Genomic DNA, 13852 nt, shown 5'->3' with positions numbered 1-13852 from the left:
AAGCACATTATCCCATTTGAGTCTCATAATAACCTTGTGAAACAGGTACTGCTATTATTATACCTATTTTACAGATAAAGACATTGAGACTCAGGAGTTAAAGTTGCAATGGGTCATGCAAGGCAGGGTTTATGGGTGAGAGTCAGATCTTTCTAGGCTTTCAGTTTCTACTATACCACACTAGGATTCAAGGAAGGTAAAGAGACTTCATTATATTCCTCTATTTTCCAGTTACCCATTACTTATAATACATATTTGTTACTTCAAAAAGCAATCATTGGCCTGACGTGAGGTAAGGGTATTTCTGTGCAATGGGATTTGCCTTAGATTTGGGTTTGAGATCTTTCAACCCATGTATTTGTTCAATAGTTAAAAGACATAGGTGCAGTGAACTACTTGAACCATCCCCACTCCCAGAATCCCTGAATAAATAGCAATATGCAACAGTGCAAAACCTTTCTGCTAAGAGAGAATAAATAATCCTGAGGTGATCACCTATTACCTGGCTTTATAATGATCTCAAAAACCTCTTTGCAAAAAGACTGAAGACTTGGATTCGTGTTCATTTGCAGACAAAGAGTGGAGGTGAAAGAAATCGAGACAAGGAACTTACTCAAGGTTGTACAAAGCATAAGAAGGTGGAATCAGGACTCAGCAGACCTGCCACTGGGGGTTTTGCTGTGTATGTCATTTCTTTTTCAACAAAAGGACTATCATTTTCAGCCACACCTCTCTCCTCTTTTTAAAAACTGATTTGTGAGCCATGGCTAGTTAATGCTTCGGGGTAAGGTTAACAACAAGGAAGGAGCGGTGGGCTATCAAAGTGCTGGAGTCTCTAAATCTAGTACAGTTGAAATCCGTTAACTCAATGCCAATTCGGAAGCACTCCGGGGGTGGTGGCTGGGGATTATGGGGTTGCTGCTGAGGTCGGGTTCCAGCCTGCGAAGTATTTAGTTAAGGATAGGTATGGGTCCTGCTAAGGGACTCCAAATATATATTTTTTTAAATCTAGGTAAGAGATAACACCTTCATCCTGGTCTCTTCCTTTCTGAGCAGGCTATGGGATCCTACCAGGGGATACCCTGTTCTGGCTAAAGGAAACTTTTCCCTGTCTCTGTTTCCTCTTTTATCCTGACACCTTAAGTCTCCCCTCCCCTTCGTCACCCTCCATTAACCTCTCCCCCCTCCCAAACACACCAGCATCCCTGCGTCGCCAGCTTAGTCCACTGCCCACCCGGGAACCGGGTCGGAACCTCGAGCTCCTCCACGTTCCATCCGGTTACCGTGGCAACACCATCCGGCGGAGCCAGGCGGTCCAATCGGAATCTTCCGTATCTCCGAAGCAATGTCCAAGGTGGGGACGTGGGGGGACGAGGACAGGAATGAGGAAAGGGGTGGGAGGGGGACCCGTCTGGCAGGGGCGCTCGGACCATGCAAATAACACTGCTCCCCAGGATCCAGGAGGACAGAAGAGGGGGTGGGGACCAGGAGCGGGGCAGGGGTCTCAGCCTCCCGTCAAGGGGGCGGGGGAAGGTCGAGTGACGCGAGACTGGTTTGGAGCAGGCGGAGTTGGGACCTGCTTGGGGGAGGTAGGAGGGGGCTGGAACCAGAAAGAGCAAAAGGAGGAGAAAAGGAGGAAGAGAGGCTAGGGCGGCTCACTGGGGCTGACGCTGCCCCAGCCGCTCAGAGCCCCGGGAATCTCCGCTTCTCTCTTAGGGGAGAAGCCCCCCCCCCCCCCCCCCCCCCCCCCCCCCCCCCCCCTCCCCACTCACGGCTCTCTCCTCCTTCCTCTCGCAACGCAACTTCAGCTCGGAGCGCACCTCCCTCTCCCCGCCTCCTTCCCAGCCTTCCCAGCCTTACACTGTCTGGAGAGCTCGCCCTCGGACAGACCGGGAAACTTGAGCCCCGTGGAGCGGCGCTGGGAAACCTGCCTCTTCTCCCCGACGGGCGGACGCTGCAGTCTCCGATCCCCGTCTTTCCCTTCTTCCACTCGGACTTGAACTCGACTGTTTACTAGTCGGCGAGGGAAGTCCTCCCGGTCCACTTTTGCAGGCGCATCGGGCTCCCCAGCCTCAACCAGACTCCATAGGTCCAGGGGAGAAGGATCCCAGCCGCTAGGAAAGCTGCGAACTCCCGGAGCCAGCTCTTGTCCTTCTTCCCTCCGCCCTCCGCCACGTATCTCTCTCCTCTCTACGTGGGGCTCAGGCTGAAACCCAGAACAACAAAACGTAGATCTCTCCCGACCGCTGCCTTTTTCTCCTCTTCCCTCCCTCCCTCCTTCTCCTTTTTTTTTTTTTTTTCCTCCCTCTTTTTCCTTTGGAGGAAAGATCCGTGGGCGCCTCAGAAACTAGAGACTCTCCTGGAGACCACTTCGGAGCTAAAATAGATTCAGAGGCGTGGGGTCTCCCCTGGTCTCTCTGAACCTCCTCTCCAGTCTCCAGCCAGCTACGGAAAGAACCAAAAAACAACCCTAGACAAACCCAGGACCGTTTCGGGGAAGGGAACGCGGTGGTTTGGAGAACGGAACCCCCCTTTCCAGCCTCTTAACTAATCTATGCAGCTATGTCTTCATTTATAGGCGCTTCTGCCTGGTCTAGGCTTCCCAACAGCTGAGACGCGCCCAGGACTGAGATGGAGCATTGCGCGGCTACTCTCTGATCCTACCTCCCGGCTGCCCAGGGAGCTAGCCGAGGGAGCGGAGCCGCCAGACGGACCGCGGCGGACGCGGACACTCGCAGCGAGTCGGGTCGGGGAGCTGGGGGTGGGGGGGGCGGGGAGGCGCCGATGGACGGGGAGATGAAGGTCTGAGGCTCGGTTCTGTGAAACGTGACCATGTGGATTAAACAGCTCTTAGGAATCAGGTGAGAAGTCCCGGCGTGTGTGTGTGTGTGTGTGTGTGTGTGTGTGTGTGTGTGTCCGTGTGGGAGATCTTGGGCAGCACTTTAATTAATGATCCATAAAGACTCGGCAGAGAGGATCGGGATCGCTCTGCTGCCTTGCCTTCCTTCTTTCTTCCCAGTGTCCGCCGGGGGCTTCTCGGCTAAAGCCAAACCAAACGAGGGAGGAGGGGAAAGCAGATCTCTGAAGAGCTCAGCCCCGTTTTTAGGGGACTCTCAGGCCCGGCCAGAAGCGAGGATGAAGTAGAGCCCTTGGGGGAGCGGCTCCCGTTTTTCCCTGAGGAGGCAGCGCAGTGTCCTGGCCGGCCGCCCCAGCCAGCCTCTTTTCCTGCTAGTCCTCTGTCACCTACCGGAGGGTCACTTACCGACGGTCCCTGGCAGCTGGGGGATAGAACGAACTGGGCTTGAGAGGCCGGTGCTCCCGGCTCTCCGGAGCGCACTCCAGAAGGAGTTATTCAATTCAACACAAACCCACCAAGCACTTGCCCCGGGCGGCCCTCAGACCCTAAGCGGGGGACCCTTGCGTAGCCCCGTCTTACCCCGAGCAGAGGCATGGAGCCGCCCTAGGTCACATGGGTGCGCATAACAGTGTGCCCCGGGAACCCCTCGGCTAGAGGGGCTAACTCGTAAAACGTGCATGCAAATCCCCCAGAGACAAATGGGGTAGGGGGAAGCAGGGGCCGGGCTTGCCCCAGTGGCGTGTGATTCCCAAGCCATTCATCCACCTGCGTGGACACCCGCGTAGGTGAGGGCGGGGACCTCCGCCGAGATCTCTGGAATTAGCTAGGGCGCGGAGGACCCAGCTCCCTGCGAGGAGAGCCGCGGCTGGCTTCTGTTGCCGAGGCAAACTTTGTCCTATATCACCCAATGGCTAGCCTAGCCGCCCGCGCCCCGCTCGCCCGGGTCAGACGGTCGCAGTGAGGGATGGCTCGGGCAGGGAGAAGCCAAGACATCCCAAGGGTAGGGCCTAGGGACGCAGCCACAGCGGGCAGCGCTCGGAACCCGTCGGTGCGGAGCCCGGCGCGCGCCTCGGAGCCAGGCTGAGAGAGTGCGAACCCTGGCTGAGGAGGGCGGGGGCGTTGGCGGAGGCGGAGGCAGGCGAGCCAACTTGTCCTTCCGCAGTTTGTCCACTGGGATGCACTACACTCCCGCTTTGGGGAGAAAGGGATGAGAAAGAAGGAGGCCGACGAGGGAGCGCTGCCCTGTTCCCCTCACCCCCCCTTCCTCTCCAAACCCAATCGGCTCCATAGGGTGGGGTGGGAGATCAAGACCCCTGGTAGATGCTAATTTGGGACGAGACTTGGAGAAAATAGAGAGGAAGGGATTGGGGTACTTCTCAGGATATTCAAGCTTCTCTTCTAATTTTCGAAAATCTAGGCTCCCCCAATTTCTTTAAATGTCATCCTCTTCATAATAAAATCTCTATTTTCAATCCCACAATCTTGCTCCTGAAGCTTCCCCCTTCTTCTCATCCCTCTGCTCAGTGTCCCTCCCAACAGTCTGGGTTGAAGCAGGAATCTTATTTGCTCACTTAGTTTTCAAAGGGTTAAATAATGAAGCCGATTGGATTGAGTATTGGCTGGAAGAGGAATCAATACCGGTGCGAGCTGCTAGATAAGATATCAGACATTGGGGAAGGCCGGTCCAGGCAAGGAGACAACACTGGACTTGCTTCTTTCCACCCCTTTTCTGTCCTCATTTTGTAACAGTATCCTAATTCATGGTTTATTTTGTTGGATGTTATACTTTCTGTCTCCTAATGGCTGAGATCTCTTCCCAAATCTCAGAGGTTCTGGGAAAGAACCAACCTTCCTCTCCTTCGTAATTTGTCTTTTCTGATTGACGTTGCCCTAGTTTGTCACCTATGCATTTTTGGTTACAGTTGGGAAGTTATTTGGAGTGAAGTTCTATTAGCATTTGTTCAACTACTAGATCAATGTACCTCTGCATTTTTATAAGGAGGGAAGAAAGCTGCTGGTGATGTTGTTGTTGCTGGTGGTGATGTGTGTGTGTGTGTGTATGTGTGTGTGTGTGTGTGTGTGTGTGTGTGTATCTCGGGTGTGCAATTCATTCTAACGACGGGTAGGTTTATTTGTTTCCAAACAACACTTTTAATGTACACACTAAATGATATAAAATTGGGGGGTTTGCTCTAGAGAATGAGACTTTGGCGTTCTTTTTGAAAACATCTCTAAGGTTTTTTGAAAAGGACATATTTTCTTTCCAGTTTCATCTAAGGGAAGGTTGTTGAATCCAAGGATGGGTTTCAGCCTGCCTAAAAGCTGACATCCTGAGATAATATAAATGTTATTTCCCCATCATCTCTCAGTGAAGCAAGGTTTACAAAAGGCATATGTGCCTATTTAAATACTAACTAGGACTCTATTGTGTGTCAAGGTCACCAGAGGCATTTTTACAGCTAAAATGAGTTGTGGTCAGCTAACTAAGATATTTTACCCCCTTTTCTTTGGAGCAATACCTATGCTCACCAAGCTTAATATTTATAAACCCATCCACCCCCAGCCCAAGTGGCGATCGAGATAGGACCAGCAAAGCATGGAGAGAGGCAATGAACTGAGGTCTCTGATGGATGGCTCATCTCTCCTTGGGCTGTTTGGCTCCAGTTTCTGGGATGAAGCAGTTTGAGGACTTGATAGGATTAGTTAGTTTGTGACCTGTGAATTGAAGCATGAGAGAGATCCTGAAGGGAGAAGGAGGGGGACAGAAAGAGGGAAGAGGCAGAGAAAAAAGAGAAGAAAGCCTGAGAATTTAGTCTTTCTATAGCTAAGCTGTTTAAAGTGCTATTAAAAAACAAGCAAAAAAAAATCCCTAGAAAGAAACTTCCCACCCAATTTTAATCAAGCAATCTCTCCAGGACTGCTAGGTGATTTTTAATTTCATTTTGGAAACACTTTTTTTGTTTATTCACTTTAGGATAGGAAACTTACCAAGGGACTTATGAGCTCTCTGGGCCTTTGCTCCCATGTGTGAAGGAAATGTCTTAGATGCCAGACAGTTGAACAAATATCTCTGAACAGGTGAATCCTATAGCTCTTATCCTAGACTTAATCTTTCAGCCTAACACCTTGATTTTAGAATGGAAACTGACTATATTTCCCCATTATCTACAGTTTGGGTCCAGATACTTTTCTGATGTACTTTAAATTTTTATCCCAGAATAAGTATTCTTTCCTCAGGGAATTCCTGTGGAGAACCCCCTTTGGATAACCTGTGGGCGGGAACACTGGTTTGGAGGTTCCTATAGTGACAAATTTAGGAATGATTGAGTTTTGGGCATCACCACCAATCTCCATAAACCCAGAGAGCAGCTGGCATTGTAAAGCTTGACTTTTAGTCTTTGAATCTAACATTCATTTCATAAACATCCTCAATCCAGTAAATCCAGTCTGTCTCCTATTCCTACCTGTTTCTGATACTGCTGAAGGTGAAATCGATCACAACTAGAGTCTATCTAGTGCCATTGGTAATCATACTTAGCAGTGGACAATCCTCTTTGAATATAGCCTGCTTTTATGCAATAGAAAACCTAATAGAAGTCCTTTCCCTTCCCTCCTTGCAGCCCCCTAGCTTTCTCTCTGGGTTCCCACCTGGGAAATTGTTGCTAGGCAAGAGGGAATAATACATTCTTGGGAGATGAAAAAGTGAAATTCTTCCTGGATCCTTTCTTATCAACTGCTTTTATTAGGTGGATTCAATAAGGAGACAAAGCTCCATTCAAAGCTCCGAAAGACCTAGATCTCTCTGTCTTTCTCTCCATCTCTCTTTCCCTCTCTCCACTGCTCTTCTCTCCTTCTCTTCATGCTCTCTCTCTGTCTCTCTGTCTCTGTCTCTGTCTCTCTCTCTCTCTCCTTGCTCCCTTCCTCCCTCCTTCCTTGCCTCCCTCTCTTTGTTTTTCCTGTATGTCTGTCTGTTTGTGTCTCATTCCTGGTCCTTGACATTAGAGACAGGAGGAGCAAGCTTTGTGTCTTTTCTTATCCAATAATACTAACCTGAAGTTCAGGGGTTGTAGATTAGAGATGCCAAGATCTCCTTGAATTATCTTGTGAGGAAAATAAAGGAAATATTGTATCTTTACTTGTGAGGAAAATAGGGGGGATATTATATCTTAACCATATCAATAAAAATAATACCCTGTATCATCCTGTGGGAAAATACAAAATTGGCTGTATCCAATGGCCAGCCATCTGCTAAGCTTCTGTACCATGTTTGGGGTTAGAGAACAGTCATCTGTTTAAAATAAGTAGTTGCTAAATTTTCTTCAAAGGGTAACAAGTCAGCAGAGACCAAACTGATGTAAAGATTAGCACTGAAATCCAAATATATCTTTGATCTAGATTTTTTGTGTTTGAAGTCTGGCTCGAGAGGGTTTCATCTTCCCTAATGCCAATTAGATAAAAATGGCATGGAGGCAAAAGAATTGCTGCTGGCCAGATGAAGCAATCAAGTTACACCTGGCGGGGGGAGAGAACACTAGATATTGGGGGGGGGGAAAGCACTGTATTCTAATTCTAACTTTGCAAAGGATCATTTGGTTAATAATTCTGGACTTTCAGGGGTACAGTTAGTAAGAGTCTTGGACATAGATTCAGGAAGCTCTGAGTTCAAATTTTGCTTCACAAACTGACTGGCTGTGATAGCACAAACGTCACTTAACCCCTGTCTGACATTAGTTCTTCATCTGTAAAATGGGAATAATGATTAAAGCTATCTACAAGGGTTGTGAGAATCAAATGAGAAAATATGTACACTTTTCAAAGACCATATAAATGCTTGTTATTATTAAAGCAGAGAGGTGGTGTTGAATTCTGCATGTGTGCACCTGCATGTGCTCTTTTGTTTTAGAATGTAAGTTCCTTTATTTAGGGACTTATCTTTCCCCTCCCCTAATCTTGTCTTTTCATTATTGCATCCCATGTATAGGCTAGTATGTAGAATATTAATTCCCTTAATAAATGCTTCTTAACTGATTAGGCATTGACTGTCCCATCAGTAACACAGTAGATTATTTTTAAGCAATTGCTTGAGGATCAAAGAGTTTAAGTGACTTGTCAAAGGCAGGGTTTGAATTCAAATTCTAGCACTTCATGCACTAATTCTATGTTGCCTCTAAACCTTTCTGGATTTCTGTGAACAACATCAAATTCAAATATCCTTTGGAAGAAGGAGGGAATATCCCTGTACTCTAAGAGAATCAAGCCTAGGGTTCCCATCAGATCATCAGTGACCACATATGTATCGTCCACCTCAGGTCTAGTAGATCCTGGGAAGGATTGGCTACCTTAGTGACTTCTCCATTCCTCCAGTACATTCTCCAGTCTCAACACAATACAAATGTTCTGCTGTTTTTTCAGAGCTGAGTCCCCAAAGCCCTTTACAGAAGAAGCACTGAGAACACTCATTTCACCCAGTGCCAGGGAGGAATGAAGCAGCTGCCTAACTGTCTTGTAGCGAACGGACTCAGCAGCAGGGCAGGAAGGGAGCAGGCTCAGCCTTAATTAGAACAAGGAGGAAAGGGGAAGGAGGCACAGTAAAGTCTCTCAGCCTCTACTGAGGGACCCTATTCCTCTTCTCAAGAGTCCCTGGGGACTTTGAATAGCCAGAGGGCCAGCCTATATATCTATGGATTTTCATGGTTAACACATTTAAATTCTCCCAAATCAGTCCTGAGCAAAACAAAAACAAAAACAAAAAACAAAACAAAAAAAACCTCTTGCACGTTGTTGATGAGGTAGAGTTGCTTCACTAGCCATAGGAAAACCTGCCCAGAGGTGGCTGGCATATATAAGACATCATGTGCTCTGTCCTTCTGCTTACATTTTATTGCCTGGAGTCCTGGGGAGTTGGGGAACTAGCTCCTGCAGCCTCCTTTCTTTTAAGGCTCCACTACACTGAGCTCATAGAAAAATGCTGATTTAATCTTAATCCAGGAGAAGTTTTAACCCCAGATTTTCTAGTAGTCTGAACACCTTTATCCTATTCGGGCTGTGGTTTTCCATTTGCCAGAGTTTCTTAGCAAATGAGATCATGTATAGGTATGAACTTTCCCCCTCTTTTCTCTTTATCCTTTTAATGCTATAATGGAACCCTTAACGTATGGATTCAAGTCCTGAATGTAACAGTTCTCTAGAAATTCTTGGGACACATCACTCTACTTACCTGGACCTCCCTTTCATCATCAGTAAAATGAAAAGATCGAACCAGATGGCCTGTGGGGTCCTTACCAGCTCTGGAGCTGAGTCTAGGTTAAACAACTTGTAGAAAGTCACTGAAATTTGAATTTCGACGTTTTTGACTCCAGATGAGATGCTTCTCCCACTATACCACTTGGTTAGCTTATCTCTTTTCCCATTTGCTTCTTATTTACAGGCCACTGTTTGCAATGAATATATCTGACTACTTGAATTTAAACTGCCTTTCTACTAGCCATTATAATCTAGTATTCAAGGGATGTGCTTTCTCTCTACCCCCTCTGTTGGTACAGGATATTTCTTGACAATTATAGGTCACAAACCTGTAAATTTTAGTAAATAGTTTTTGAGAGTTTCTTTTTTCTTTTTCTTTCTTTATTTTTTTTCCAAGATGATTGCGGTTAAGTGACTTGGTCAGAGTCACACAGCCAGGAAGTGTTAAGTGTCTGAGGTCTGATTTGAACTCAGGTCCTCTTGACTTCAGAACTGATGCTCTATCCCATGTGCCACTAGCTGCCCCCAGTTTTTGAGAATTTCAAAGGCCAAAAACATCATTATACTCCTTTTGCTTCTTCTTTCTCTCTCTCTCCTCCTTCCCTCCCTCGCTCTCTTCTCTCTTCTTCTTCCTCCTTCCCTCTCTCCCATTCTCTCCTCCTCTCTCTACTCCCCTCCATCCATTCCTTTCATTTTTCATCTTTTGTACAAATATTGATTATAAGCCTACCAGATGTGAATACCTTATTTTAGGATCTATGAAATTGCATATGTACATTTTGTGACCCTTGTTTTCAAGGAATTCATCCTATGGTGGGAAAGATGGGACTAGATTGATGTAATGAAAAGATATTTGCATCCCACTTCTGCTTACAAACAATATGAAGGTGAATAAGCCTGTTTATATCTTGGAGCCTCAATTATAAAAAGAAAAGAAGGTTAGACCAAATTATTTTGGAGATTCTTTGCAACCTTCATGTTATATATCATGATATATTTCAGAATGATATATATCATATAAATGTTGAGACAAGAGAATATTCTTTTAGAGAGTAATTGTTGATCCCCAAATCCTATAGTCTCCGATTCTGAAGGGATCTCGGGGGCCACTGATTGTAATCCCTGAAAGAATAAGGATTCCACCTATAATACCCTCAGCCTCTGCTTGAAGATCTCAAGGGAGGGAGAGCCTATTGCTTCCTGATGCAGCCCATTCCACTTTTGGAGAGTTTTAATTGTTAAGAAGTTGTTATTTTTATCAAGTCTAAATTTGCTTCTTTGTAGCTCCCACCCATTGTTTTTAGTTCTATCTTCTGGGACCAAGCAGGCAAAGTTTAATTTCTCTCCCATATGAGAATCCTTTATATACTTTAAAATAACTTTCATGTCTGCTTGAAACCCCACCCCACTCCCTCTCCAGTTGAGCATCTCCAATTTCTTTAATTAGTACTCATATAGAACAAATTCAAATTTGTTTTTTTCCAATCTGGCTCAACTTCTCCGAATACTCCGTAGTTGATCAATGTCCATTTTAAAATGTATTATACAGAACTGAACAGACAATTCCAGATTTAGTCTCTTAACAGAGAACAATAGAACTATCTATTAGCACTCCAGCCCTAGAAACCAGGCCTCTCTTAACCCAGCCTAAGATCTGTTAACTTTCTTAATACCTACATCACAAACTTTTTTTGCTTCCTGAGCTCAAAACACTCACTCCCCCGGGTCATTTTCAAACCAAATATCATTCAGCCAAACATTTCCCATCTTATACTTTTAAGACTGATTGTTTGAACCCAAATGTAATACTTTACATTTATTCCCATTAAATGTCAAAGAATCTCAGAGGAAACCTTAGAAATTATCTTGTTTAACTCATTCCTAAATCCTATCTCAATCATCATCACAAATACTCATCTAATATTTGCATGAAGAATTTCAGGGATGGGGAAATCACTGTGTCACAAGACAATTCATTTCACTCTGCTTGAAAAGCTATCTTTTAGGAAAGAACTATAGCTTGAATCTCTCACAATTTAGTAATGGCTCATTATTTATATAGCTTAAGTTTAAACTATGTTAGCTACATAGTTTAAGATTTCCAAAGCTCTTTACATATATTAGCTGAACCTCAAGATGACCCTGTTGGTCAGGTGAGGAAGGAATTAAACCTAAGTTTTCATAATTCTCATTTGGTATTCTCTTTACCACATACTATATTTCCCATTTGCTCAATAGTCTTAAGTCTTCCCTTTGAGGTGAAGCAGATCAAGTCTAATTATTCTTCACACATCATCAGTATCCCAGAGTACCTAAAGACAGATAAGCCTTGTATTCTTCAGACTAAATAATTCCAATCCTTTCAGGCAATCATGGTAAAATATAGTATAGTTTTTACTATCATATTAAGTTCTTTCCTGTGATCATATTCCAGTTTATCAATGTTCTTCCTATACTGTTCTGTCCAGTGCTGAACAAAAGATAGTTGGAGTTTGACCACAAGGGAGAATCTGGGATTCCAGATGAGCAAACCGAAGTGTGGGATAATTTGATCAGGGACACATAGCATGTATTCATGGTAGAATTTGAACCCAAGTCTCTTCTGATTTCTAACCCCCTAACTCATTTCATTAAATCTTGCTGCCTCAAGAATATTTGAATCCTTGTAATTCAGCTGTGTTTAAATCAAACTTTCAAGTGAAAACACCCAAGTAAAAATAAAAACAAAAAGAAAAATGTCATTTGTTGAGGGAAATATTTGCCTAGATTGAATAAATATGTGAATAATCCTATAATCAAAGAACTGGCACTCATAAGTAGCTTTAAAATAGGTCAACTAACATTCTGTTTCAAGTTTGCTAGTATGCATTATTTTTTGAAGATCTGTAGGGAGAAGGCCTGACTCTCTTATGGAGAATTTTTACAAATGCTATTGAGTTGGTAAGATGATCTTGGTCATTTTCATAACAGAGACTGATATGTAAGAAAATCCTTTCATATGATTAATTCATGAGACATTAGTAACAAGTGTCAAATTCTCAATGTATCCTAGTTGATTATATATGGTGGCTTCTCCTTAAATACTTCATTGAATCTGTGATCTTGCTGATTTTCAAATTCCTTCCAACTATACACATTATAAAATCCTTGTGCTGGTCCTTCATGTGATGCTCTTATTCATTTCTTCCCATAAGCCACATCAGTTTTGTAGCCTTCCTCATTTTGTTCTGATCTTATGAAGTATATAGATGTCCTCATGACATCATTCAATCTCATTCTTCTTTGAAGGACTTATCTATGTTATGGCCTGATTATACTTACCTTGAGCTTCTTATTGCTTTTTGAGTATTACAATATTTAAATCTTTGGAGAATATTATATTCCACATTATACCAGTTACATGTTGGTATTTAAAAGAAGGCATTTGTTTCTCAGAGAAAGATTATCAAAGCATTATCAAAGATGCTTTTTAATTTTATAAGCCAATAAAACCTATTTTCCTACTTAATTGTGAACCCAACTAATTGTTTCCTTGTAACACCTAAGATATATCTATAATATTTCTCTCTATTTCTATCCAAATATGATTTCTATCTCTTTTCTTTCTTGATCTCTCTTTATTCATGTTATCATTAATAATAATAACAACTAGAATTTACATAATAATCTAAGGTTTACAAATTAAATATATTACCTAATTTGATCATCTATCTATATAGTTAATTTATGCATTTATATATCAATTAATCTATCCTGATGGATGATTTTTGTATGTTGTCCATAATTTGAAAAATGGTCATTGTTAATCCACTTGTTTTTTTTTTTTGATTAGTTCACATTCACATTTTTTGAAATGCTTATTAATCCCCTCCCAGAGAATTTGCATTATTTTGAAACTTGATATAAGTGATGAAATGTTATATGAAAAGAGGAACATATGGAAGATATCACTTTTCCTAGTTAAAAAATGGAACCTTGTGTTTATGAGTCTTTCTTTTGGAAGGTCTGTTTAAGTTATGAAGCAAAATCTTTGAGCTCTCAGCACACTTTTAAATAACTCCATCTATAAAACTTTGGATTTGTAGCATTGATTAAAAAACACTGATTCATTTGTAGACTCTAGTGCCTTACAATAAAGGAATTTTAAAGCTAGAGGAGGCTAGGTGATATTTACTAGTACAAAATGTAATGTAGTCCAGCTCTAGTATACAGTGTAAGGCATAAGACAAACAAGGGCAAGAGAGAGAGGAGGGGGGAGGGGGTTTACTGGTACAAAATGTAATGGTGTCGTGCAGTTCTAGTAGACAATGCAAAGCATAAGAAAAAACGGGGCTTTCGATAGTAGTCTATCAATTTTGGTACTAGGTAATATTTTAACAGAAAAGAGAGGTAGAGAGAGAAACCAGAGACAATGACAGAGATACACACAGAGAGACAGAGACAGACAAAGAAACAGACTGAGACAGAGAGACAGAGACAGGGAGATAGACACACAGAGAAAGAGAGATGGGGAAACAGACTGAGACAGAGACAGAGACAGAGACAGAGAGACAGACAGAGATAGGGAAATAGAGACACACAGAGAAAGATGGGGAAAGAAAGATAGACATAGAGAAAGAAAGAGAGATGGGGAAAGAGACAGAGACAGAGAGACAAAGAAACATAAGAGACACAGAAACAGATAAAGATAAAGAGACAGACAGAGACAAAGGAAGAGACAGAGAAAGAGAGAGACAGAAAGAAACAGAGAGA

At 43.4% G+C, this 13852-nt stretch overlaps 1 protein-coding gene across 1 annotated transcript in view; it reads left to right on the top strand.

Moving 5' to 3' along the window:
• The first annotated feature begins 1751 nt into the window (after positions 1-1751).
• Positions 1752-13852, top strand: part of AJAP1 (adherens junctions associated protein 1) — a 271600-nt gene continuing 259499 nt past the window's right edge. Inside the window, exon 1 of the mRNA XM_031962957.1 lies at positions 1752-2861. Within this exon, the coding sequence (XP_031818817.1) occupies positions 2833-2861 (29 nt within the window). The 5' untranslated portion in view covers positions 1752-2832. The remainder of the gene's footprint in view (positions 2862-13852) is intronic.

Source organism: Sarcophilus harrisii, chromosome 3 (genome assembly GCF_902635505.1).
Source record: "Sarcophilus harrisii chromosome 3, mSarHar1.11, whole genome shotgun sequence".
NCBI lineage: Eukaryota > Metazoa > Chordata > Mammalia > Dasyuromorphia > Dasyuridae > Sarcophilus > Sarcophilus harrisii.
Note: the sequence above shows the minus strand (reverse complement) of the source record. Positions and strands in the feature narration are given on the sequence as shown.